At 30.2% G+C, this 24,341-nt stretch overlaps 2 protein-coding genes across 2 annotated transcripts; both read right to left on the minus strand.

The window, feature by feature from the left end:
* Positions 1 to 8,160: 8,160 nt before the first annotated feature.
* On the minus strand, positions 8,161 to 16,320 carry LOC145840133 (sorting nexin-2-like). Its single transcript, XM_082947271.1, has 9 exons — positions 16,056 to 16,320; positions 15,216 to 15,497; positions 14,835 to 14,950; positions 14,424 to 14,603; positions 13,167 to 13,383; positions 11,711 to 11,828; positions 11,009 to 11,178; positions 10,303 to 10,452; positions 8,161 to 9,461 (listed from the first exon to the last, which is right to left on the minus strand). The coding sequence occupies exons 1-9, from the start codon at positions 16,299 to 16,301 to the stop codon at positions 9,276 to 9,278; spliced, it is 1,665 nt and encodes a 554-aa protein (XP_082803397.1). The 5' UTR covers positions 16,302 to 16,320; the 3' UTR covers positions 8,161 to 9,275.
* A 1,303-nt stretch (positions 16,321 to 17,623) lies between these two features.
* LOC145840384 (lysine-specific demethylase 2A-like) lies at positions 17,624 to 23,635 on the minus strand. The gene is made up of 3 exons (XM_082947630.1): positions 23,366 to 23,635; positions 19,613 to 20,333; positions 17,624 to 19,391 (listed from the first exon to the last, which is right to left on the minus strand). The coding sequence occupies exons 1-3, from the start codon at positions 23,598 to 23,600 to the stop codon at positions 17,702 to 17,704; spliced, it is 2,646 nt and encodes an 881-aa protein (XP_082803756.1). The 5' UTR covers positions 23,601 to 23,635; the 3' UTR covers positions 17,624 to 17,701.
* Positions 23,636 to 24,341: the final 706 nt, after the last annotated feature.

Consider the following 24,341-nt stretch of genomic DNA (forward strand, 5'->3'; position numbering starts at 1 on the left):
TTTTTAAACACAAAATAAGACTCATTTTGCCTGATTAAAATACTTTTAAAAGTTTCAAACTAGCCTGGGTTAGCCTAAGTGTGTTGCAACCCTGATAACAAAACTAATTTTTAATTTAAAAATCAAAAAAGCCTAAAATATCATCCACTTTAAACATAAAAACTACCCGCACCTAATTGTTTTCTGTTACTTTACAAATTTGTGATCACTAATTAAAAGTAAATCTGTGCTTAATTAAAAAAAAACCTTTTATGACATAACTAACTTTAAATGTAATAATATAGTTTTGTGTTGAGCTCGTAGCGGCTAAATTTTTTAAAACATAAGCTTGTTTTTAGGCTTCATACAACTAAAATACGGTATACTAAAACTTCCCATCCGCACACAATTCCACCAAAAATTATTTTTATTTGCTTTTCACATTTATTTACTTTCAACTTTTTTTTTATACTTTAGTTATTTCTTACTATCACCCTTGGTCGGTAAGCGGTCTTCGGGTTTGATCGGGTGGGAGTTGTGCCCGATGATCGCGGGTTGAAACTGAGCGGTTACCCTTAAATACACATATATACATATGTGTATATATATGAATATATATATATATATATATATATATATATATATATATACAAAACAAACCTTCTTCGATGGTGAACACTCTGGCGTCCCTGGTGGTTTCGGGGAAGTGGGGGACGGCGGCAAAGTACACCTTGTCGTTCAGGGCCATCATGTACTTCTGCCTGTTCCTCCTGTCGCTGAAGCTGGAGGCGAACACCAGGTACTTCCCCCACTTGAACGCGGTCACGTGCTGGTGCGTAACCCGGCTCCTGTGAAGCAGATTTTAAAATACAACATTATTCGGCACTTTAATAATTTCTTTCAAACATTGTAAGTAAGACTCAACTTTTCAGAACAATACATATTTCATGCTTCTTTCGTCAGTTGTGTACTAAGCAATGAAAGTAAAATTTCAAATCTAGCTTATGTGGTGAAAATGCAATCAACGTAATTAATAATAAAGCAAAAAGTAATATACTGTTCTGAAAAATTGAGTCTTATTTATATTGTTTGAAAGATTTTAAAAATAGAATTATCAGACAAAGAATAAACAAACGTGCAGTTAGTCAGTTTTGAAAAAAATAACAGGCTTTGTTTACAGGAAAAAAGTTCTTTAGGAAACAAAATTTTTTAGAGTCAAAAAAGCCAGCCTGATATCTCTGAGAGTAATGCTTCTTTGTTTTTTTATCAAACAAGCCTCAGTTGTGCCTAAAACACCTGCTAAAGTTTCAAACTAGCCTGGCTTATTATTATGTCAAAATTAAACTAAAAATAAACTAAAAAAAATAAAAAAAATAAATCATAAAAAAACAGTAATTTAATTTACTTTTGGAAATGGGAGAAGGTTTGATAAAAAAAAGATTATATATTAAAAAAAAATATTAAAATAAATTATAAAAAAACAAAAAATTAAATTACTTTTAGAAGTGGGAGAAGGTAAAATAAAAAAAAATGTTATATATAAAAAAAAATTATTAAAATAAGTTATAAATAAAACAGTAATTCAAATTACTTTAGGAAGTAGGAGAACATAAAATAAATAAAATGTTGTATATAAAAAAAATTTAAAATAAGTTATAAATAAAAGTTTAAATTACTTTTGAAAGTTGGAAAAGATAAATAAAATAATATAGATATATATAAAAAAAATTTAAAAAATTATTAATAAAAAAAAATCATAAAAAATTAAAATAAACTAATTTTGGTAGTGGGAGAAGGTAAAAAAAAAAAAAAAGTATATATAATAAAAAAAAACAAAATATATAAATTAATTAAAGCAAATCACAAAAAATAAAACTTAAATTACTTTTGAAAGTGTGAGGAACACGCGGAGCACCTTCCCTCGTCAACGAGTGTCTTGCTCCCAACCTGGATCTTAACTACGATCCTCGTCCAGTCCTCGTAAAACGGCAGCACGGTCGTGACCGGTATGGGGTTGGGGATGTAGATCCTGCCCTCGTCATCCTGCTCTGGTATGGTTGGCATGGCAGCAGCAAATGCCGTCAAGCAAAGTAGCATAGCAAGAGTGACGCTCTTCATATTTGAACTTTGGTCTTACTTCTATGGAGTCTGCAGTAAGAATGAGCAAGTTTTCAGTTTCGCTCGCTTATAAAGCTGCAAGGTAATTGAACTATGATACGTTTATGATGCAATTTGCTAATTAAGTTTATAATTGAATTATTTTCACTCTCAGAAAGTAAGTAGTTTTAACATTTTTTTGCCAGAAATAACAATTCTTAATATTTTCTTACTGTTTTTTTTTTTAATTTTGCTTGCTACAAAAGCTGTAAAAAACTTGAATCATGTTTCTAATGTAATTTTTTTAATTAACTAATTAAGCTAACAATTGATATGTTTTCACTTTTTAAAAGTAAGATTAATGCATTTTTACTAAAAATAATTTTATTTTGTCACTACTTAAAACCACTACTCGTTTGTTGTATTTGTAATTTTGCATTGGAATTTAAAAAAAAACTTTTGCCTGAAGCGCTAAATGACCTTTTTTTAATGAGTACACTAACTCAATGAAAAAGTTCTATGATGTTTGAAGTTTTTCACAAACAAAAAATGTACGAAAATATCACATGAAAATTTCTCAGATAAATTTTGCAAAGTATGTAGCATGATTTGAACTGTTTTAACCAAAAAAAAAATTCTTATTTTTAAAAGATATAATAATAAATGTTTTGTATAGTTTCATAACAACATTAAACAGGAGGTCAAGCTACAAACTAATCTGTTAAATTTGATGAAAAGCTGAACTTAAGCAAGCAAAGGTTTAACTTAAACCTAATTGGGTTTTGATCCCATTTATTTTTATAAGCTTAATTTTTGCAATTTAAGTTTTTACTCGAACCTAATTTGGTTTTGATTCCAAATAGTTTTATAAAAAGAATTTTTGCAACCTAAACTTTTACTTGAATCTAATTGGGTTTTGATTCCAACTAGTTTTATAAGAAGAATTTTTGCAAACTAAGATTTTACTTAAATCTTATTGAGTTTTGATTCCAATTAGTTTTATAAGAAGAAGTGTAGCAACCTAAAGCTCTAATAAGACTTACGCTGATAAGATGAGTAAAAGTATTAAAAACAATTACTTTTTGTATATTTCTTGGCCCTACTTCTGCAGATTATTCAAGAAAAAACGATTAAGTTTTCTTCTTAACTGAAAAATAAATGAGTTGTGTCTTCAAGTTTTTGATAAAACATTTGTAGAAACTAGCATCTTAAGCATTTATAGTTCTCTTCTTTAAGGGTTAGATAGTTTTTTTTCGGTAATTTTTCTCTCATTTAGTCAATTTTTTGTGATTTTAGTCAATTGCAATTCAAATCTTTTTTACAAAAATTATGCAGCATAAAGTAAAAAATATTGTTTTTTTAACAGTATGTCATGTTGTAGGGTCCTAGTGTAATGAACAACTATAAATAAACATAATTGAAATTATTCTTAAGTTATACTAAATACTGCTACTAAATATTACTAAGGGCTACTCTATATAAAACTAGGCTTGACATGACTGAACATATTGTATTAAAGAACAACTGCAAACACTAACAAATATATAAAGAACCTCATACTTTAGAAAATACTCTAAATGTGGACAAAACTTTTACACAAGAATCAATCTAACAAGAAACTAATTTAGAGTGTATAAAACAAAAAAAAAGTTTAACTATTTAGAATGTATATGAATAATACTTATAAAAAGTAACATTATTAAAAAATACTTCATATAACACAAAAAAACAATATAAATGTCTATTATGTAATATCGTGTTTACTGTAGCAGGCTGTAGCTATAAATTCCGACACCACTGGAGCTGGTTTATATAGCAGTGTTGTTAACTTTATTCAACATTACATCAGGAATAACTTATCTGTTCTTTTTTCCCTTATCTTAACTAACTTAAAATTTTATCTGTATTTTCATGCGTTTTTTTTCTGGGATATCTCCTTAAACAAAAAGCGGTTTCAAACAAAACTTGATATACCGTTACAATATTTCTATTTTTAACTATATTTTTTGTCATACGCGTCATACTTGTTTAGACTTTAATAAAGATCATAGTTTTACTTAATTTATTATATTATTACTAGTTTTAATTTAAACTACTAAACATGTTTCATGTAATACGCGTCACACTTATTTAGACTTTAAAAAAAATCATAGTTTTATTTAATTTATTATATTATACTAGCTTTAATTTAAGTTACTAAACATATTTCATCATACATATTTAGACTTTTAAAAGTATCATAACTTTACTTATTTAATTGTACTGCTATTAGTTTTAACTTTAACTACTATACTAAGTATTTTAGTAAATACAAAATACTAGGTTTATGATAAAGTAAGTTAAACCTTATAACAAGAAAACTTCATTTCAGTTACCAAGTAATTCTAGCAGACTTGTTTTCAGGAGCATAAAGTTCTAAAAAAAGTCAATACCACTGTTCAATATTTTTAACTGAAACAACTTAATTAAAGTTTGAATTTATATGTATTTATTCAATTATGTTCCAATCATTCAAAACTAAATATAAATTAAATATAAACATACATTTAAGTATTGACATATTCGTATTTTGCAAAGGTACTCACTTATTATAGATTTTAATTTTTACTTACTGAAAATAAATCTTGTTGTTTTAGTATAAGACTTTCAACAAAGGTAATTTTCTTGAGTATATAGGGCTAGATTGAACGAACTTAGCAAAATACTTCATTTTACATAGTTGCATCGAAAAATTACATCTGTCCTAAAAGAGTTCACCTAAAACAGGGTATCCCAAAGTGGACCAAATGGCTCCCTTGGGGGCCATGATAGATGCTCAGGGGGCCATGAGCAGTAAAGGAGTCACCAAGGGGGCCGTGAGGTCATAATTTGAAAGTAACACTAGATATTCTGGAATTGCTGATGAAGAGCAAAAACCGGTCTTAGGTGTTTTATATGATAGTTTTAAAACTTACAATAGATATATAAGATTTAAATATATAGTTGCTGATGAAGTGCAAAAAAAAAGAAGGTCTTCGGTGTTTATTATGGTAGTTTTTTGAGTAATTTTGGTACAAGAGGGCCATGGCGTTTTAAATTTCTTTCAAGGAAAGCCACTTGATAAAAAGTTTGGAAAACCCTGACCTAAAATAAAATGTGCAGTGTGGCTGAAAGGATTCAATTATATATCTACTGCAGATCAAACATATTCTATTATAAGCATAGTTTGTAACTGATAAAGACACTAAATTTTATACAGTTGGTAGATAATAATAGTATAGACTTTTTAAATATTTAAAACGCCACAAAACCTATTTAAGAGCAACTGTAATGAGTGAATTGAAGCTAAACTTCACATTGGGCTGAAAACGGGGTTCGAGCGGTCGTTGACTACAAGAAAATAATTTCACTAAAACATAATTATACTAAGTGTAAAACATAAATTGATTTCTTCGTTTAGAAATTGGTTTTGTTGTTTTCTTCTTGAAGTATTTAAGAAGTTATGTAAGTTTAAATCCAACTAGTTTTTGTTTGTTACTGTTTAAAAACTACTTAAAAATCTTCATAGTTTTTGCCAAAAATTGCTTGCAGAAAATTACAGAAAAACACCTGTAAGACTTATTTGGAAAAACTTTTTTACAATATCTATTAAATTTGGTTCATTTTGTATCAAAAATTACAATAAGTTATTTGAATAATTTTAAACTTTAAACTTTTTTTGTTTTTAAAATTGATACTTTAAAAAAAAAAAATTAAGCATCAAAATTTGGTTGTATAAATCTAAAAAATAGTTACTAACGATAGAATTTTTTGTAAATTTGTATATAGAATCTATAACATGCCTGCTAATTAATGATGAAAAAATATATTTCAGCACTAGGCAATTGTGATATTTGCTCTTAAAAATACTATATATTGCCTTTAATACACCAATGGATTCAGAAAAACAGCAGTTTTTTTTTTTTAAATGAGAAAAAATTAACTTTTCTGTTTAAATTTCAAAGAACTTAAACATTTTTTATTAACACTAAACCAAAGAAAAAAAAACCTAAAAAAGTATTTGTATAAAAGCTATTAAGTTATTTTTTAGCAGTTGCTGTAGGCCTTAATTTTGACATAAATTTGAGTTTTTTGACTCGTTTTTATTCTTCAAAACCGAAAAAGTAATATAAATTTAAGCTTAAACAACTTTTAATATACTTGAAGCAGAATAGAACCAAACCCAGCTAAATAAACCGCTTGGTTTACCAGCCCACTGTGAACTTATATGATTTTATTTTTTAAAGTTTAAATATTAAAGTTAATTAATTTACAATGATTACTTAATAGTTTATGTTTGCAGAAATGATGTTCTGAAATTTTTTCAAATAAAACTTAAAAAACTCTAAGTAATTACTTCTAAATAGTATAGCTTTTAAACTCTGTTAACTTGGTTAATAAAAGTAATTAAAAATTTTACAAAGAAAATTCTTTATACTATAAATTAAAAAAATATTCTTGGTAAGTAATGTTTTTGTTTCGAAGGTTAATTAAACTTTCATTTTATTTATTTTTACTCCAATGCTTTTTTTTCTCATTTTGGGCAAAAGAAACATTTCAATTTAAAATAGGCAGAAGTATAAATCCAGTTGTTAATTAAATCGATTTGGTATAAATGATATACCTGCAATAAACCTAGAATATTTGAATATCAGTTTCTTTGTAAATTTGTTTTATAAAATAAGTGTTTGTGTATAAAAGCTTTGATTTTTTTCTAATTCATTAACGGAAAAATTTTATTTCAAAGTTACAAATTGTAAATTTATTGTTCAAAAGCTATTTTATCATTAAATTTCAACATACTGTTATGCTATGTAATAAGTGCAGTTTTTGATTAAACTTTGTTTAATATACTTAAAATCTATGTTATATTTGATTTGCAAAATAACATTAATTAAAACCTAAATTATATATTCTAAAAAGATTATATGATAAACTTAAAGATTCTAAGCAAGAAAGCCAAATCGTTAATATAATATAACAAAAAACTAAATTTAAGCAGTAAGACTCTTAAATTGAGTTTTTTACATTGGTATAATTTGCTTACTAAAGAATAATATTACTGGAACTTAATTTTTCCCAGCACTTAAATGGTATGCAAAAGTTTTTAAGGATAATTAACTGCTTTTTCAATCAATGATTATTTTATGCATAAATTTACATGACAATCGTTACAGTTAAGAGAAATAAAAACAATTGAGTTTTTTCTGAAAAACGACGAAACGATGTCTAAGCTCAGATAAAAAATTAAAAGATTTAAGTAAATATATTATCTCAAAAATATATCTTGAAATTTAAAACATCGATACTCAAGTTAGCATAAAATTTATAAAAAATGGGTAATTCTTAAAGACGCATAATCAATTTTCATAACAAACATACCATTGAAAAAATACTTTTAAAAACCAATAGTTTCAGTGGTTTAAATTATTGTGAATTTTGCCAGTATATTGTAGATAAAACGTGTGCTTACTATAAAATAAAGTTAATAATTAGCTCAACAAGCAAACAATGCACTGATAAGTACTAAAAGAATGATCAAATAAATTTGCACATTTTTGCCGTATGCTTTATATTTGCACATTTGTAATAAATTTGTTTGATACATTAAATCAAATTCTTAGCACGACATTCATTCTTATTCATACAGAATATAATCTTATTATCAATTTAACATCGCTTTTATTTTTATTTTTTCAACGTTTAACTTAAATAACCAGAACGGAAATAATATAGTATTTTATTGCTTTTTCTTTACTTACCTTTTTATAGCTACTAATTGAGAAGCTCCCTAAAAATATGCAGTAAAAGTACCTTGACTTGCTCTTTTTAGAGAACGCAAATTTACCTTAAATAACTAATGGTTTTAATTATTGTAAAAGCATATATTAAACCGTTTCTGAGTTTTAATTAAACTGAAACAATTTAAAAGATTTTTGTATTTAAAAATACTACAACCATATAATGCTAAAATCACATCAAAACATATTTTTTACATGCTTTTGATATATTAAATACAAACAACATAAGTTAATGAATTTATTTGTTAGAATAGAAATTAAAAATCAATATGAAAGATTGCTAAAGCTAATACTAATAGAAAAGAAAGTTGTTAAATGAAGAAAATTTAACTTGGTAATAATAAAAACAAGTAAAAATCAAAATTATCATTTAAAAAACCGACTATTGCACGCATAGAACGTCAAAATATTCAAAAAAAGAACTGCAGTTCAGAAAAAAAATTACATTAACAAAAGTAAACACGTGGTAAATAGTAAAATCACGATCATATTCTGTTTATGCACGAAACAAACGGACATTTTTAAGGCATACAAGAGAAATTCTTGAATGAAAGCTCCAAGGCATTCAAATTTATGCCTCACTTTTTAAAATACAACCATTAGGTTTGTTAAAAACACATACACTAAATGAAAAATTTTAAGTTATAAAAGCATTTAAATACTAGAAATAAAAGGACTTTAATCAGAGTGGCCACTAATTTTGTATTATTTTCAGTTAATTTTTAATGTTTTTTTCTAGTAGATGTATTCGAAAGGTGTAAATAGTAATAAACTTGTTTGAATTGAAAATTGTTTGCCCTTTTTTCATATCTAGTATTCAATTTGAAAACACTATAACTTCTTATTGTATTTACAGTACTGAAACATAAATAGAAAGCCACTTAAACTACATTTCAATCTAATTTCTGAATATTGTTTTACTTAAATAACATGTGAATAAGTTTAAAAATTTTTAATGTTTAAACTTTAAAAAACCTTTTGCTTCTATAGATTAGGAGTTTATCAAAGTCAATTATTTAAAAAAATTTTCATAGAGTATTTTTGAACATGTATCTTATTATTTTTAAAGAGGTCCCAGAAATATGTGGCCATCCTGAAAACCTAAAACTAAATTAGTCATAAGTTAATAGAAAAAGAAACTAAAGTACGATGCTTATCAGTAAGCAGCTAGTATTTACAAATAGTTAAAATAACATTAATTTTAAAAAAATTTCTTAAAATTAATTTAAAAATAAATCTTCAACTTAAAAAAACTTCGAAGAGTTAGCTGCTACAAATACGTAAGTGAAAAAAATGTGTGAAATATGATGACAAACTTGCAACTTGTAAGGAGAAACGTCAACGCGAAGGAGAAACGTCGTTACTGTGACGTCACACGTATTACGCGATGGCCCTGGCCTCGGGGAGAAACGCCTCCCACGTTCGCATGGCGCCCTCTTGCGACGCCATCATGGACTTCAAGAACTTGAGGATCATCTTCTTCAGGTCCGAGATGCGGTCCTTCTCGAACACACCTATCTGCTTCTTGATCTGCAGCGACAGCTTCTCAAACTCCTCTTTTGCCACCTGTGTGAGTATTTATGTTATAGAAATTAATTAACACTACTTGAATTGATATAAAATAAAATAACTATAATTTAAGTTCAACTCCTCTTTCGCCGCCTGTATGTAATATATAAAAACTTTTATTTTAACTTATTTAAACAGATACATTGTAAAAAATTTGGATTCTTGGAGAATCATCATGCTATCTAAAATATGTTTAAAAAAACAAAACAGTTTTAACAGCTTCTCAAACTCCTCTTTCGCCACCTGTGTGTAATGAATAAAACTAAAACAAAATTAAAATAATTGTTATTTAAGTTAACTCCTCTTTTCCCACTTGTATGTAGTGTACAAAAATTAATTTAACTTTAACTAATCTAAACTGATACAAAGTTATAACTTAGAATCTTAGAGAACTATTATGCTACCTGTAAAATATGTGAAGATTAAACTGGTAATTAAAATTAAGTTGAGTATTTTTGTTAAACATATCCACTTGTGAATATGAAAATGTGTTTTAATTTTTTTAAACTTGACTATGTAGTTTTTTATTAGCAATGAGAGTTTCTCGAGTTCTTGTATCGCCACCTGTGTTGACAACATACTTTTGAGAAAAATGAGAAAACATTTCAACATAATACTTTTAAACTGATTTTGAATCTGGAGATTTATTATGCTGCCTGAATACTATTTGAATAGTACCAAAAATTTTTTAACTGTATAGTTTTTATACTAATGAGTAAAACAAAGTCGCCTGTTTTTATTCAATTAATCCTCAAGCCTTATTTTTATACCAAATCCTAGGAAAACACTTCAACATTAATAAAAGTATATAAAAAAATTATAAGATCTGTTTCTTTACCTTAACTCTCTCCTGCAGATCAACTAGTTCCTGCTTGATGATCTGGATCTTGTCTTGCCTCCCGGCAGCTTGCGCCTTCATCTCCTGTTCCCTCTTCCTCACTACCGCCTGCTCGGCAGACTGCCACGTGTGCCACGACTTCACGCGCACCTTTTTAATGTAAAGTGTATTAAAGTATACAACATGAAAAAAATAATAAAGGATTTTATACATACCTATGGATGTATTGTTATGAGGTAGCTAATGTATAAAGAAATGATATCAAAATAAATAGAGAAGATATTGTTTGTATTAAATTAATTAAGATTTATGTTATAATACTTAACTTAACAGACGAAAAATAACAAGAGCATGAATATTTGTGTGCCAAGATTTAACGCGTACCTTTATAATTGTTGAGAGATATTTAACAGGTAAAAAATAGGAGTTCATACGTACCTTTGAGTTTATTGTTATGAATCAGAATGTAAACAGTATAGATAAGATTACGATGCTTGATATTAAGTTGCTAATGTTTACAGAAAAAAAGGCTTTATTTGTAAAAAATACAAACTTTAATAAGGAACACAATGTTTTTGTGTTGAACTAATTCAGATTGGCTAAAAAATTGAAATTAAAGAAATTAAAAAGCACGAACGCTTGTTTGTTTGTAGCTAATGACAAATTATAAACAAATATTTTACTAATAGAAATCTTCATAACAAACCTGGAAAATCTCGTTGACCTCACCGATGATCTTCAGGTAATCTCCTATTATCTCGCTCGCTCCGAAGAAATCGCTATTAGCTTGCTCCTGTTGCTGACCTTCCAGCTTCTCGAAACTGTCTGACAGTTGAGCGAGCGCCCTTGAAAGTGACGTGTGCTCCTCAGAGTTGCCTGAAGAAAGTATTTGAGTTTAGAAAAACATTCATTTGAAACTAATAGTAAAGGTCTGAGTTTTTAAAATAAGTTTTGTCTACTATAAATTATATACTGCTATAGTCAATGATCATTCTTGCTGCTTACACATGATATCTGTTACTGATACCTACTTCGTGAAATAAAGTTAACCCAAAGACGTAAAAATGGGAGTATGATTTTTTTTAAAGTGGCATAAGGTAGATTTGTATTATTTTGAAGACACTCTTTATTTCATGATAAAAAACTAATTTATCACAACTGTTTAACAAAAAGCAAACCCAGAGACACAGTTAGCAATGCAATTTTACTACCATTTTATTTTTGAAAGAGTTGGTAAAATTTTCGGAATTAAAAAAATAATTATCAAAATATTTACTTAAATAAATTTATCTAAAACACTTTGCTACCAAGCTAACCAAGTTAAGCGCAACTTTTAGCAAAGTTAGCAGTGTAAACACTCAAATTTGTATCAAGTTATTTACAACAAATATTTACAACCAAAACGAACCTAATGAAGCGCAACTTTTAGCGAAGTTGGCTGTGTGAACACTCAAGTTCTTTCTGTGCTGCACCAATGACTCGAAACCGTGATGCAAATTTTTCAATTGCTGCTCCAAACCATTCACCTGTGTGGAAGTTATTATATATTATTGTCTCTACAGAAAATTCATTGCTTAAAGCTAAACTAACTTAACAAAATAAAAAAGTAGATATTTTTCACTATTTTTTTTTGCTAATCTTTATAAGTTAGGTTGCCAAAGTTTTACAACAGTTACAACATACAGAATTACAACAATTATCTAATACACTAATTAAATACTTGATTTAATCTAAAAAAGGAGTTATTCTTCGAAGATATTATTGGACGAAAATATCAACCCTCTGCCAATTAGGAGAAGGCTGAAAAACCTTCCCTCATTTTAAAATTCAAACCACTGGTCATATTAATTTAAATCAAGACCATAGGGGGGTCCAACACTTTTTTTTACTAAAAGTAACTTTGGCTTTTATATGAAAGCTTAAAGTACAAACTATAAACCAGTTTTTATAGAATTCAAAAATATCATTTAACTTTTGAGATATTTAATTTTTTGTAAAAATTTTCCAATATAAACGTATGGACCGCAAATTTTTTGGGGTCCATTTTCTCGGAAATTTAAAAATTCACTAAAAATCTATCTCCTCCTTCATTTTTTAAGCAATCTTCTTCAAATTTTCAGGAAACGTTCCTTATAATAAAAGGAAAAAACTTTACTTAAGAATTTTAGTATATTAAAAAAATAAAAATTTTATCACAAAAATTAAAAAAAAGTGTTTTTTTTTTTCAAAAAAAAACATATTTTTACAAATTTTTTTTTAATTCCAAAGTACTGTTTTTTGTTATTATATAAAGATTAGACTGTGAAAGTTTGAAGAAGATTGCTTGAAAAATGTAGGAGGAGATAGATTTTAAACAAAATAGTCTTTATTCGCTGTTTTAGTTTTCCCTTCCCATAGGGAACCTATTATGCGGCCCGACTTTGACTCGTCATATCTCAAAAAATAATTTGAATTTTTTGAAACAATAAAAAGCATCTTGAAGCTTAGAAAAAACTCTATAAAATAAGATCAACTTGTAAAAAACATGGTTTACCCCCCCCTATGGCCTTAAAAGAGTATATCTAAATTAAATGAAATAAAACAAGTATAAAGTTAAGTATCGAGTATTAAGTATAAAAAATACAAACCTGCTGCTGTTTTTCTTCGAACCACTAATCTAATTAATTTAAATTTAAGTATTCCACCCATTATCATCTTTACGGATCGTTTATTATTTAAAATTATATAAACCCAATATTTTAAATGAAATAACAGTATAAACTTGTTGCTGTTTTTCTTCGAACCACTGGACATATTAATTTTAATTTAAATATTTACAAATTAAAAGAACAAAAAGAAATAAAACAAATACAAAGATTATCAACCTGTTGCTGCTTTTCTTCGAACCACTGGTCCTCCTCCACCATTTTGATGGTCATCTTGTTGAACGCGCCCTCCACGTTTTTAACGAACCGCATCATCCCTCCGCTGGATAGCGCTCGAGTGTTGGTGGACTGGGGCAGCGTGCCACTGACCTCGAGAAAACTGATCAGGTCCTGGTCGTGTACCGTGGGGGCGTGTCTAACCAATCGGTTCATGTACCTGTTTTGTGAAAACAACATGTCATTTTGTTGCAAGTTGTTGACAATAAAATAGTTTTTATTTTTAAATAAACAATAAATAACAAATATTTTTTGATGCTTTTTGTTAAAAACAACAATAAAAACTTAGCATTGCTTAATTTGAACAAATAAAAGTTTAGAAATTTTTTAAGTAAGAATATTAACAACTTTAAATATTTAGATAGATGTACACCAGAATAATCAAATTTAATTCCCAGTATAATGTCAAATTTAAGCTCAATGGTAGTAAAGTAAGTGTAAGAGTGGGGTAAAACTTAAGTTATTAAGTATTTTTCTTTCCATTTCGGTTATAGTCTAAATTTTAATTTTAACAACCGGTTAATATACGTGTGGTGTAAATATAGAAAGAATAAAATGTTTTTTAAAAGTTATTGACAATTACACTAAATTTAATTTCAATTAAATGGTTTTTTTGTAACAAGTTATTGACAATTAAAAGCATGTAACTATTTTGATGTAATATACTAAAAGACATTTTTCCAAATGCTTTTGATTAATATGAATAATAAACTATACCAGTTCCGTTTTATCTACTTAAAAAACTAAAAGCTTATTGATTTAAAACTTAGGATGGTAACGACTCTAAAGTATTTAGAAACTATAAAGATTGTGATATTTAAATTTACATCTGTAGCATAATGTTTGTTTGTTACAAATAATACTCTATAAACTAAAACTGTATGGCTCACAACTTTAAATGATAAAGTGTTTAATATATTACATTATATATTACATAATGTCAAATTAAAGCTTAATGGTATGTTACAAGTGATAGCCAAATATATAAAGCTTGCAACTTTAAAACAGTGAAAAATAAAAACATTGTTCTACGATCTTAAGATAACAATAAAAACACTCATAACTATTTTTACAAACAAGCTTGCAGTTTTAAAATGGTCAAAGCTTTGTGATATTCAAAAACCAGAACAATAAAATCCAATGAAACAAAGGTATATAAATAAATTTTTACTAAACAATTTCGTTCAAAACTAATCTCACCTCTCCAACGCAGCCCTCCTCTTCTCAACGAAGTCGATGCTGGCGGCTTCCTCTTCCGTCTTGCTTATCTTCACCAGCGTCATTCCGACCAGGGACTTCTCCGGTGCGGGCGGCACGATGTGGCCCACGTGCCTGTGCTTGGCCAGCAACTTCTCGTGCAATCCCAGGAAGTCGCTGAACCTGCGCGTATGGTTATGTGAAGTTACAAGCTTATCAAGTTTTCTTTACAAAACTTTCAATACTTGAAACCATATTATCTGAAACACTTAAATATTTGTTCTTCACGAACGATCTTAACAAATAGAACTAAAACTAAATAAAGAGTTATTAAGCGGAAAGTTATTGAACAAATAGTTAAAGAATAAACAGTCGTTGAATAAAGACTTGTCAAGTAAGGAGTTACTATCTAACCTGCGATCCACTTCAATTTCTGTTGACTTGAACTGAGACATTGTGGTTTTGGTGGTGACTTTGTACGCCATGTAAGATTTCATCATTCCGTCACCCACCTTGTGTGGGTCGGATACCTGTATGAAAATTATTTTTTATTTAAAAAAAATAAAAATAGTGTTTCAAGTTTTGGTCTGCATTTAAATTGCTTTTTTATCACTTACCTGTAAACTTGATCGGAAGTAAGTGTTTTAATTTAAAACGAGCTAAAGCTCTTTTTAACTTATCTTAGAATTACTTAATAGTACATTTAAACGTTGTAATAAAACACAGATTTCAGGGCTTAGCTAGTACGGTTTATTCTTAATTGAAATATCTAAATGCATAAACAAAAACAAATACCTTGATAACAATGTCGAAGTTCTTCTCCGGTTCGGCCTCCGCCTTGACAGTTTTGGCGGGAACCTCCTGGAAAGCGTTGGGAGCCGCCACCTCTGATTCGGCCACCGGAACGACTTCCTCCACCACCACCGGCGCGGAACGAGGCGTGGCCACGGGTGGCGCCACATCCTCGTCATCGAGTTTAATTTCCTGCACAGGGGCCGGTTCCTCATTGAACAGCTCCTCTTCTTTTGGCTCTTCTTCTTTTGTCGCTTCTTCTTTCACTGCAGGCTCTTCAACAACCTGATATTGTGGTTAAAATACTATACAAAAATTAAAGTTCAACAACTTGGTCAAAGAGATAATTAGTTTTACATAATAAAATGAAAGCCAAGCACAAAAGCCGGCTCTACAACCAACTGATATTGTGGTTAAAATACTGTTTGAAAAACCAAAGCTCAACAACTTGGTCAAAGCATATATATTTTTTACAAAATATAGTAAAAGCTTAGTATTAAAGCTGGCTCGTCAGCCACCTGGTATTGACATTATGGTTAATGAATTTATAATAAGTAAACTAGAGCTCAAAGACTTAATTAAACGACCTAGATGTTTTATAAAAATATAAATAATAAAAATAAACAAAACATAAACTTGTATAACAAACTGTTTAATCAATTTTAAAATCTCTACATATTTAAAAGCTCTATATGACATGTAAAACTATTTTACTAAATTTTAAATAAAAATAGAAACTACAAAAATAAGCAAAAAATAAATTAGTAAAATCAAATTAGATATAATAAAAATAAACAAAACATAAGTTTTGTATAATAAACTATTCTACTAAATTTAAGAAACCTCTTCTTTCCCTGCCACAACTTCTTCTTGAGGAGCGGCAGCTTCCTGAGCCTCCACTTTCTCCTCCTTGTCCCCGTCCCCGAAGATGTCCGATCCGTCGATGTCGTCGAACGCTTTCGATTCCGGCTCCTCTTGTTTATTGCTGACGTCAGCAAAAATATCGGCGCCGTCGACTTCTTCGAATCCCGACGACTGCGGCTTGAAGTCGTCTTCTTCGTTGAGCATAAAGTCCCTGCTGTCTGCCATGTCTTTTGTTTTGTTTATACTTAGCTGAAATTAAAATTATGAAACAAAATAAAATAACTAATTAAAAATACAACAGTAAACTAATTCGAATCAAAATAAATACTATAACTTGTGTATCTTTTATTTTGTTTATATTTAGCTGAAATTAAAACTGTGAAACAAAATAGTAAACTGGTCCCAGTTAAAATAAATATTATAACTTGTGTATTTTTGAATTATTTATTATACAACGTCTATTTGTTTGTTTATATTGTGCTGTTTTTACATTTAATCTATTAGTTATTAATGACTGTGTACCAATATTCGTTATTACTGACTTAAAATTTTATAAACTATTTAATAATCCAAAATTTTGCTCAAAAAACATAATAATGCACTAGTAACTGATTTAATTTATAATCAGTGCTTTAAGTAATGTAAACTGAGTCGTAGGTGATGTCTGCAATCTTTTATTTGTTTTGTTTATATGTGTGCTGCTTTTAATATTAATCTTTATGACTAAAATTAAACTTATACATCAGTCAAAAGTCCTAAATTTAAAATTATCAACTTCTAGTCAACCAGTTGACAATTTGGCTTGGAATTTTTTTTATCTGAATATTTTTATGAACTCAGACTAAGTACTTTTACCAGTTAATATAACGCAATTTTTACAAAACATAAAAAAAATTAATATCAATATTTACAACTTGATTTTAAATAGTGTTTTTTAAACTGTGATACCTCTCAAGAATTTTAAACTGTGATACCTCTCAAGCAACATGTGAAAATATTTTTTCTGTGGTAATGTTTTTAAAAATTAACTAAACCTGAAAATAAAAGTGTGTCAAAGAGCTTACTTTACAATTTTAAGCTTTTACTTTATTTTATAAAACATAATTAAGTAACTTAGCACAGATAACATTTAGTTAACTTATAAACAAATTAAATCAAGTAAACAAAACTATAAAAACAATTTTTAAATCTATTACTACAAGACACTTTCTATAAATCATAATCTACTAGAAAACACATTTAATAAACAGTTTTAAAACAGAAGTATTTTATACCCAACTAAAAAACATTACCTAATAAAAAACTACTTGACAATATGATTTAAAACTTAGTAGTAAAACGTACTATAAAAGCCAATTTGTGTATCCTAGTCTATAAAAACCCGTGGCAACAGCTTAAACTTAAAGTTTTAATTTCGGCCATGACTTTTCAAACTTCAGACGTATGTAAGTGTTACAAACGTAAGTAAGTCGATGTTTTTCATATTTTCACAATTTTTTCATATAAAAAAGTCGTGGCCTAAACAAATGACTGCAAAAAAAGCGCGAACAGTCGAACGTGGAAGTGACAAAACGTTTAAAGAAAACATGCACAAAGAAACCACAAAGTTCTCAAAAACAGTTAGTTTAGCTCAGAGGCTTTCTCAGAGTCTTCTTGCCGTAGGTTTCAGCGGTCATCATGGTGAAAGTGGCGAAAAGGGTGGCGAAGTGACCCAGGCCCACCTGGGGACAGAACTTCATGTCCAGGTACTCTAATTTTGACAGCACCTTGCACGAGTCGACAGACTTGCCGGTGAGCTTGGTGCACCCCGAGCAGTCGACGTGCTTCAGCGAGGAACCCCGCTCCTTGCAGATGAGGGCGAAGTCGTCGTCTCTGATGTCGGTGTAGCTCACGTTCAGCTTCTCCAGGTACATGAGCTGGGAGATCAGTTTGAAAGAAGCGGACGACAGCCGCAGCCCCGACACGTTGATGGAATTGCAGAACACCAGCTTGTGCTGGGCCACGGACCTGCCGGGCCGCAGGCTCTTGGGCTTGGCGAAGATGCACCTGAACCGCAGGTCGTCCAGCCCTACCATGTATGAAACGTCCAGGTGATGCAGCATGGGGCAGAAGTCGCTGTGGAGGGCCCGGGCGATGAGGCCAGAGTTGCCAGATATGTCTAAAGATCTCATGTTTTCGCAGTTCCTCAGAACCCAAGCAAGCTGATCGAACGTAATCTGTGTGTCTTTGACTATCAGGCTCAAGGGAGCGGTTTTGACGATCGTTTTCAAAATCTGCTTTGTGATTAGCTGCTGGCTGTAGTCCAACACTTCCACCTGAGGCTTGGGCTCTTTTTTCACTGCTTTTTTGAAGTTGACGGGAATCGTCATCAGGACGCTCAAGTTTTTCTTAACCACCAGCTCCTCAGGTCTGACCAGCATTGTGTTCGCGTTTTCATCTTGCTCGTCATCCGAGCTGTCATCGGAACTCGACGGTTCCGGCACAACCGTGCTCGCAAAACCGGTGCTCAAGTCAGCGCGAGGAACTTTTGCAGGAGTGCCGCCAAAAGAGCTCACGAAACTCTGCTCGAAACCGCTCTCATCAGCCACACTGCAGTCTGTCACAGTCGACTCGTTCAAGCTGGAAACCTCAAGGCCGTTCTGACTGCTGCCTCCTTGATTGCCCGGGTCGTCGTACGTAATGTCGCAAGAGTCGGCAACGGTGGTGGGAAGCTTCGGGTTCAAGCACTTCCTTTGCATGCACGTCTGCTTCATGGTGCCGGGTCCGCCGTACTTTTTCATGTCGTGGCAGTAGATGCAGTCCCTGCAGTTCTCCCTCACGCAGTTCTCGCACTTGTGGCACCGCACCCTCCTTATCCTCTTGCCGCCGTTCCTCGCCTTGGGCGGCTTGAACGCCTTGGGCGCTTTCCTCTTGCGCTGCTTCTTGACCTGAGGGAAGCTCATCGGTTCTGGTTGCACTTCCACTTTCTCGAAAGACCAGCAAGCGACGGGCTTTCCGGTGATGGCCAGCTTGGGGTCGTCGTCCAGATGACTCTCAATAACTTTGCTGGCTTCAGTTAAAAGTCCTTCCGGGTCGGCTATTCCGTCTGGAACAAACCTCTTACCCGGAGCAAGCGACTGCAGGTTCTCTATCATTTTGTTCAAGCCTTCTATTTCATACTTTGTCAAGTGCACCCGCTCCTCGTCAGACTGCTCCTTCTTTGCTTCAGCAACGTTGTTCAGCTTTTTGAACTCTTCCTTCAGGAACGACTTGCCACTTAAACTGTGGACGTACCTGTCCAGCACGTACCAATGCAGCTCTGTGTAGAAGGGAAACCTGTGAGAAAATAAAGCAGATTTACAAATACAGAAACCCGATTAAATCATAATTTGTAGTAAAACATTGTTTAAATTAATTATTTAATATCAAGATCATCTACCGTTTTTATAAAATGTGAACTAATAGTAAATGTTAGTTTTTATTAATTTGTTTAACATCAAACTCATCTTTAGTTATTAAAAAATGTCAACTGTTAATATTAGTTTGAATATGGAAACCTGTAGGTGCGCTTCACCCGCGTCCTATCCTCCACGTCGCAAATTTCCAGCTGTTTTGGAATAGTGAAGGAGTTGAGGAAGTTGCCCCCGAACACCAGCGAGTCTTGCGGGGTGTACACGCTGTGGATCCACCCAGACGGGAGCATGAACGTGTCCCCCGCTTCCAGCCGGACCATCTGGCACTCCTGGACGATGTCGGCGAAGAACACGCCGTCCTGGTTGCCGGAAAGCGTCCATTTCTCGAACAAGTCCAGGTTGCCTTTAGTGGGCTCGATCAGCCAGAATACCTTGCTGCCCTTGAACAGGTGGTACCACACGGAAGTGCCTCCGAAATCGATGTGAAAGTCGGTGTAGCAGCCTTTCACCGACATCAGGCAGTACTTTTGCACTTTGGGGTACTTGACCGAGTACGTGGCGTCCGTTTGCGTCATCTGCTCGTGCTTGAGGTGGAGGGGCCAGGCGAGGTCGATCCAGTCCAGGTAGTTGACCACGTGCGGGCGCTTGACCAGCCCGTCCAGGCTCGTGTTGGAAAACTCCAGAGAAATGACGTTGAGCAGCTGCTTGCGCTCCTCAGCGGGCTTCTGGTAGTACTTTATAAACTTCTTCATCGTCATCTGCGTGTTCTCCTGCGTTCTGACGTCAACCACGTCGATCATACGTTTGCTGCCCACGTACCGCTTCACGTCTTGAACTGAGAAGTCCGATGAGGGAAGCGCCAGTCCTGAAAAGATTGGTCAAATAAAATTAATTAAACAGTGTTTATATTACAACCTATTTAAGTTAATAAATCTGGAAGTTGTAAATAAATAATTTTAAATAACCTTCAATTAGTTTATTTAATTTTTAAGGTTTTTGTTAAAAACAATTTAAATGATCATGAAAACACAAACATAGCTAGTATATGTGTAGTATTACTTTATGGGATTACAATTGGCCAATAAAATTTTATCTAAGACGTTCAGTTGTGTTTCAAAAAGTGTAACTTTATAACAGGTTCGCCACTTTTTGAGTCAAAAAAACTATTCTGAGTGACCACAAGCAGTCCTGGGTTTTTTTCAAATCCTCAAAAAAACTAATAAAACAAAATTTCAAAATCAATAAAAGTCAAGTTCTTTAAAAAATTGGTAATAAGTTTAAAATATTAAAACTAAAAAAACAAAATCCACTTAAAATTCATAAAAAAATGGCCTTAAGTTTTCAGAAATCTAAAAACTACTCTGAGTTTTTTTTTTAAGAATAAAAGTATCCTGAATCAGCATGAGTTTAAAAAACAAACTAAAAATAACCTTAGTGCGTGGCAATCCTGTTATAACACAGTTAAAATACATTTAAAGCTCAATTCCTTAAATTTAGGTACCAGAAAATTTTTTTCTTTCAATTAAAACTATTTAAACTTAAATCTATGCACAAGAATTATTAAAAAGCATTTAAAACTTAACAAGTTTAGTCTTTTATTAAAGTCATACATATGAATTGTAGATACCTTATGTAACCATTGGGTGTTGGTATACTTTTAAGTGATTGTTGCTATTAAACATAATTATAAAGGGGCTCATGAAATGCTATGCTGAGCAACTTTGTACAAACTAGACACAATAACTTAAAGGGTGTATTTTCCGTTATAAAACCACATTTATATTAATCAAACTATTATAAAACCACATTTGTATTAATTAAACTACTATAAAAACTATACTTTAACTAACAAAATTATTTTAAAGGTATCAGAAACTTAAAAAACTAATAATACTTTAAATTTAATAATACTAAAAAACTAATAATACTAATAAACTTTAAAAACTTAAAAAGCCCAAGTAAAAAACTATTTAACAATTTGTATAATAAAATTTGAGTCAAAAAAGACTTTAAATAAATAATAAAAACTGGTTTATTTTTAACAATATTAATATAATATATGCAGTTCCATTAATATGAGTCTTACTATTGATCTTAAAAATGCTTCTTAGGATTTCAAAGAGGTAACTGCAGGCATGTGATCTCACTACTAAAAACTATGACTTAATTAAAAAAAGTTTAGTTAAGTAGTACACTTCAATGAACATAAACTAATTTTCATCAGATTTATACATGTCATATTTTTACTGGCTGATTTAGTGATATTCAACGTTGAAACAATGAAGTAAAAAATTAGTAAAGTGAATAAAAATTCAATTTCATTACACTATCACAACTATCAGAAAATATTTTAGCAATAACACAAATTACAAATTTATAAATTCTAGTTATTTATACTTTTTAGTATATCTTAACTTTCTACCTTAAGCTATCATTTCATCTATTATTTCATTAAAATAGTTTTTAAGTATTCTAACTTTATTTTTTATAAAAATAATTTCTAATATAGATCATTATGAATAAATTTTTGATAGCTTTACAAATACTTTTAATAAAGGAAAACATATATTTGTAAAAACTAAAATGTAAATTACAGTAACATCTCGCATTTTTACGCACTCGTGACGTTACGCACTCTTGTTTAGTTACGCATTTTAGATTTCTAAAAAATTAAAAAAATAAAAATTTTTTAAGATTGCACAAATTAGGTTTATTGTATATTTTCAAAGAACTTTTTAAAAATTTGTAGTGAATAACTTGAAAAACACAGGGGATGATTTTTAACTAAACTAATATTTTTGCATTTTTAGTTTGTGCCTTCAATAAGGAGCCTGTTGTACTCTGTGGCTTTGACCTTTTTAGCTTAGGTGTCTTAACACCCCTGCTTTTATACCTTTAAAAAATAGAAAATTACAATTCTTCAAACTTATGGCTTGAAATTTCATTCCTACTAAAAAAATCCATTAATATAACTTTAGTACAATGCAAGACAAGTTTATCCTTATGTGGGCAAACCTTAAATTAGAAAAAGTTGTAGTAACATAAACAATTTTCATTAAAAATATTTCTTATATTTTGTAAATTTTTGTTCGAAAGAAGAAATCCATTACAGCACCAAATGCATATTTTTGTTAAAGGTTAAAGAAAAAAAAAATTTAATACAGACACCACACCATTTTTTAATAGTAAACAAATGCTTAATTTTAAATTGAATTTTTTAAGTAGAAAAGAATATAAATATTAAGTATCAAATAAGTCACAAAAAAATAAAGACAAAAATAAATTCTACTTATAACTAAAATTAGTAAAAATTTTCTACAAGAAGGATTATTATTTTGTATAAATTTAAACTCTTTTTTTTTGATACATAAATGTATAGTAATGTTATATCTTTTGTTTTCATGTTTATAAATAAATTAAACAAATAGTTAAAAGTGGAAAAGTCCTCAGTCTGCTTTTAACTAGAAGCAATATCAAAAACCAGCCAATCAAACAGTATTTTGGTACCTCTCGTATCTTTACGCAGTTTTTCTGTGGACACAATGTGCGTAAATAAGCGAGAGGTTACTGTAACTTTTATTATTAGACCAAGTTTATTTATTTCAACAGTGAATTTTTTTAAATATAAATACTACTAAAATTACTTCACACAAACAATATGTTTTTTTATAGTTAGCAAAAAGAAAGTTGGATCTTAAAACTTTTTTTTCTCGATTATTAAAAGTACTGAAATAAAACATTTAATCAATAAATTTAAGTATAACCAATGTCTTAAACATGTTAAAAACAAACTTGGGTATTTTTTCAGAAATTTGCTTTATAATTTTCAGTTACTACAATAAATAAAACTAGTTTAAAACTTATTTAGTTAAAAAAAAAACTTTTTAAATGTCTAACCTAATCCTTCTACGCTTTTGAAATGCAGTGGAGTGTCAAAGCCGTGCTCCTGAAAGTACTCGAAAGTCATGCTAGAACCATCCTCCATTACTTTAACAATATTTTTGCTGTAGTGCTCCTGGTTTATCTTGTCTTCTATGACGTAACCCTTGACAATCATGTCATCATCTTCGTCCAACAAAGCTCCGTTGTAAATTTTGGGCGATATGTTGGCTCGTTTCTCTCTGTTGGCCATTGTTAATGGCCAGCTACTTTTTACGGTAAATTTAAAATTCTGCATGAAGTAAATAACGCTAGTATTATTATATTTGTTAGATTAACCTCTACAAAGATCAAATTTATTTCTTATGGCATAAAAACTAACTAACAACATAGAATACAATCAAAGATATTTATTACTTTACTTAAGCTTCATAATATCTTTTATAGATTGTGATTGCAATTACTACCTTAAATATTAACTTTGCTAGTACAAAATAAGTATTGAAGACAAGTATTTAAAACTTCAGTATAACTGAACTAAAATACTTTACTTGGAAATAAACGAACTTGATATTCATCTACCGATTTTTTTTTATTGACATTTAAAGTTAAGGACATAAATAGGTCTACCTAGTTTTTTACAAGCTGATCTTATTCTGTAGCTTTTTAACTTAATAAGGAACTTTTAATCGCTTAAAAACTAAGTAACTTTCTAGACATAAACAACCGAAGTATGTGAGGAAGTTTCTTATAGAAGGCACAAATAAAGACTATTCTCTAAAAAAGGCTTGTAGTTTAAACTTTTAAAGCTTTTTAATAGAAGCTAATGATAACTTTTACAAAGAACAAATCCCTTAGTCACCCTATGCCTTAATCGCCTTTAAAAACTATTCAAATTAAAATAAAAAAAAAGATTTAATTTTTAATTACTTATTGAAACAATGCAACTAATCCATTTAGACTTTTATTTATGTTCAAAGATTGTGTACAGAAG

The sequence above is a fragment of the Thalia democratica genome, chromosome 7, assembly GCF_965202585.1.
Source record: "Thalia democratica chromosome 7, ktThaDemo2.hap1.1, whole genome shotgun sequence".
NCBI lineage: Eukaryota > Metazoa > Chordata > Thaliacea > Salpida > Salpidae > Thalia > Thalia democratica.

What these genes read in the sequence shown, in the direction of transcription:
- LOC145840133 (XM_082947271.1), bottom strand. Translation starts at nt 16,301, where the DNA reads ATGGCAGACAGCAGGGACTTTATGCTCAACGAAGAAGACGACTTCAAG. An exon ending in TTGTGGCAGGGAAAGAAGAG is followed by an intron (nt 15,498 to 16,055) that starts GTTTCTTAAATT and finishes CCACAATATCAG; the next exon opens with GTTGTTGAAGAGCCTGCAGT. An exon ending in AGGAGGGCTGCGTTGGAGAG is followed by an intron (nt 13,384 to 14,423) that starts GTGAGATTAGTT and finishes TTCACAAAACAG; the next exon opens with GTACATGAACCGATTGGTTA.
- LOC145840384 (XM_082947630.1), bottom strand. Translation starts at nt 23,600, where the DNA reads ATGGCCAACAGAGAGAAACGAGCCAACATATCGCCCAAAATTTACAAC. An exon ending in CAAAAGCGTAGAAGGATTAG is followed by an intron (nt 20,334 to 23,365) that starts GTTAGACATTTA and finishes CAATCTTTTCAG; the next exon opens with GACTGGCGCTTCCCTCATCG. An exon ending in CGGGTGAAGCGCACCTACAG is followed by an intron (nt 19,392 to 19,612) that starts GTTTCCATATTC and finishes ATTTTCTCACAG; the next exon opens with GTTTCCCTTCTACACAGAGC.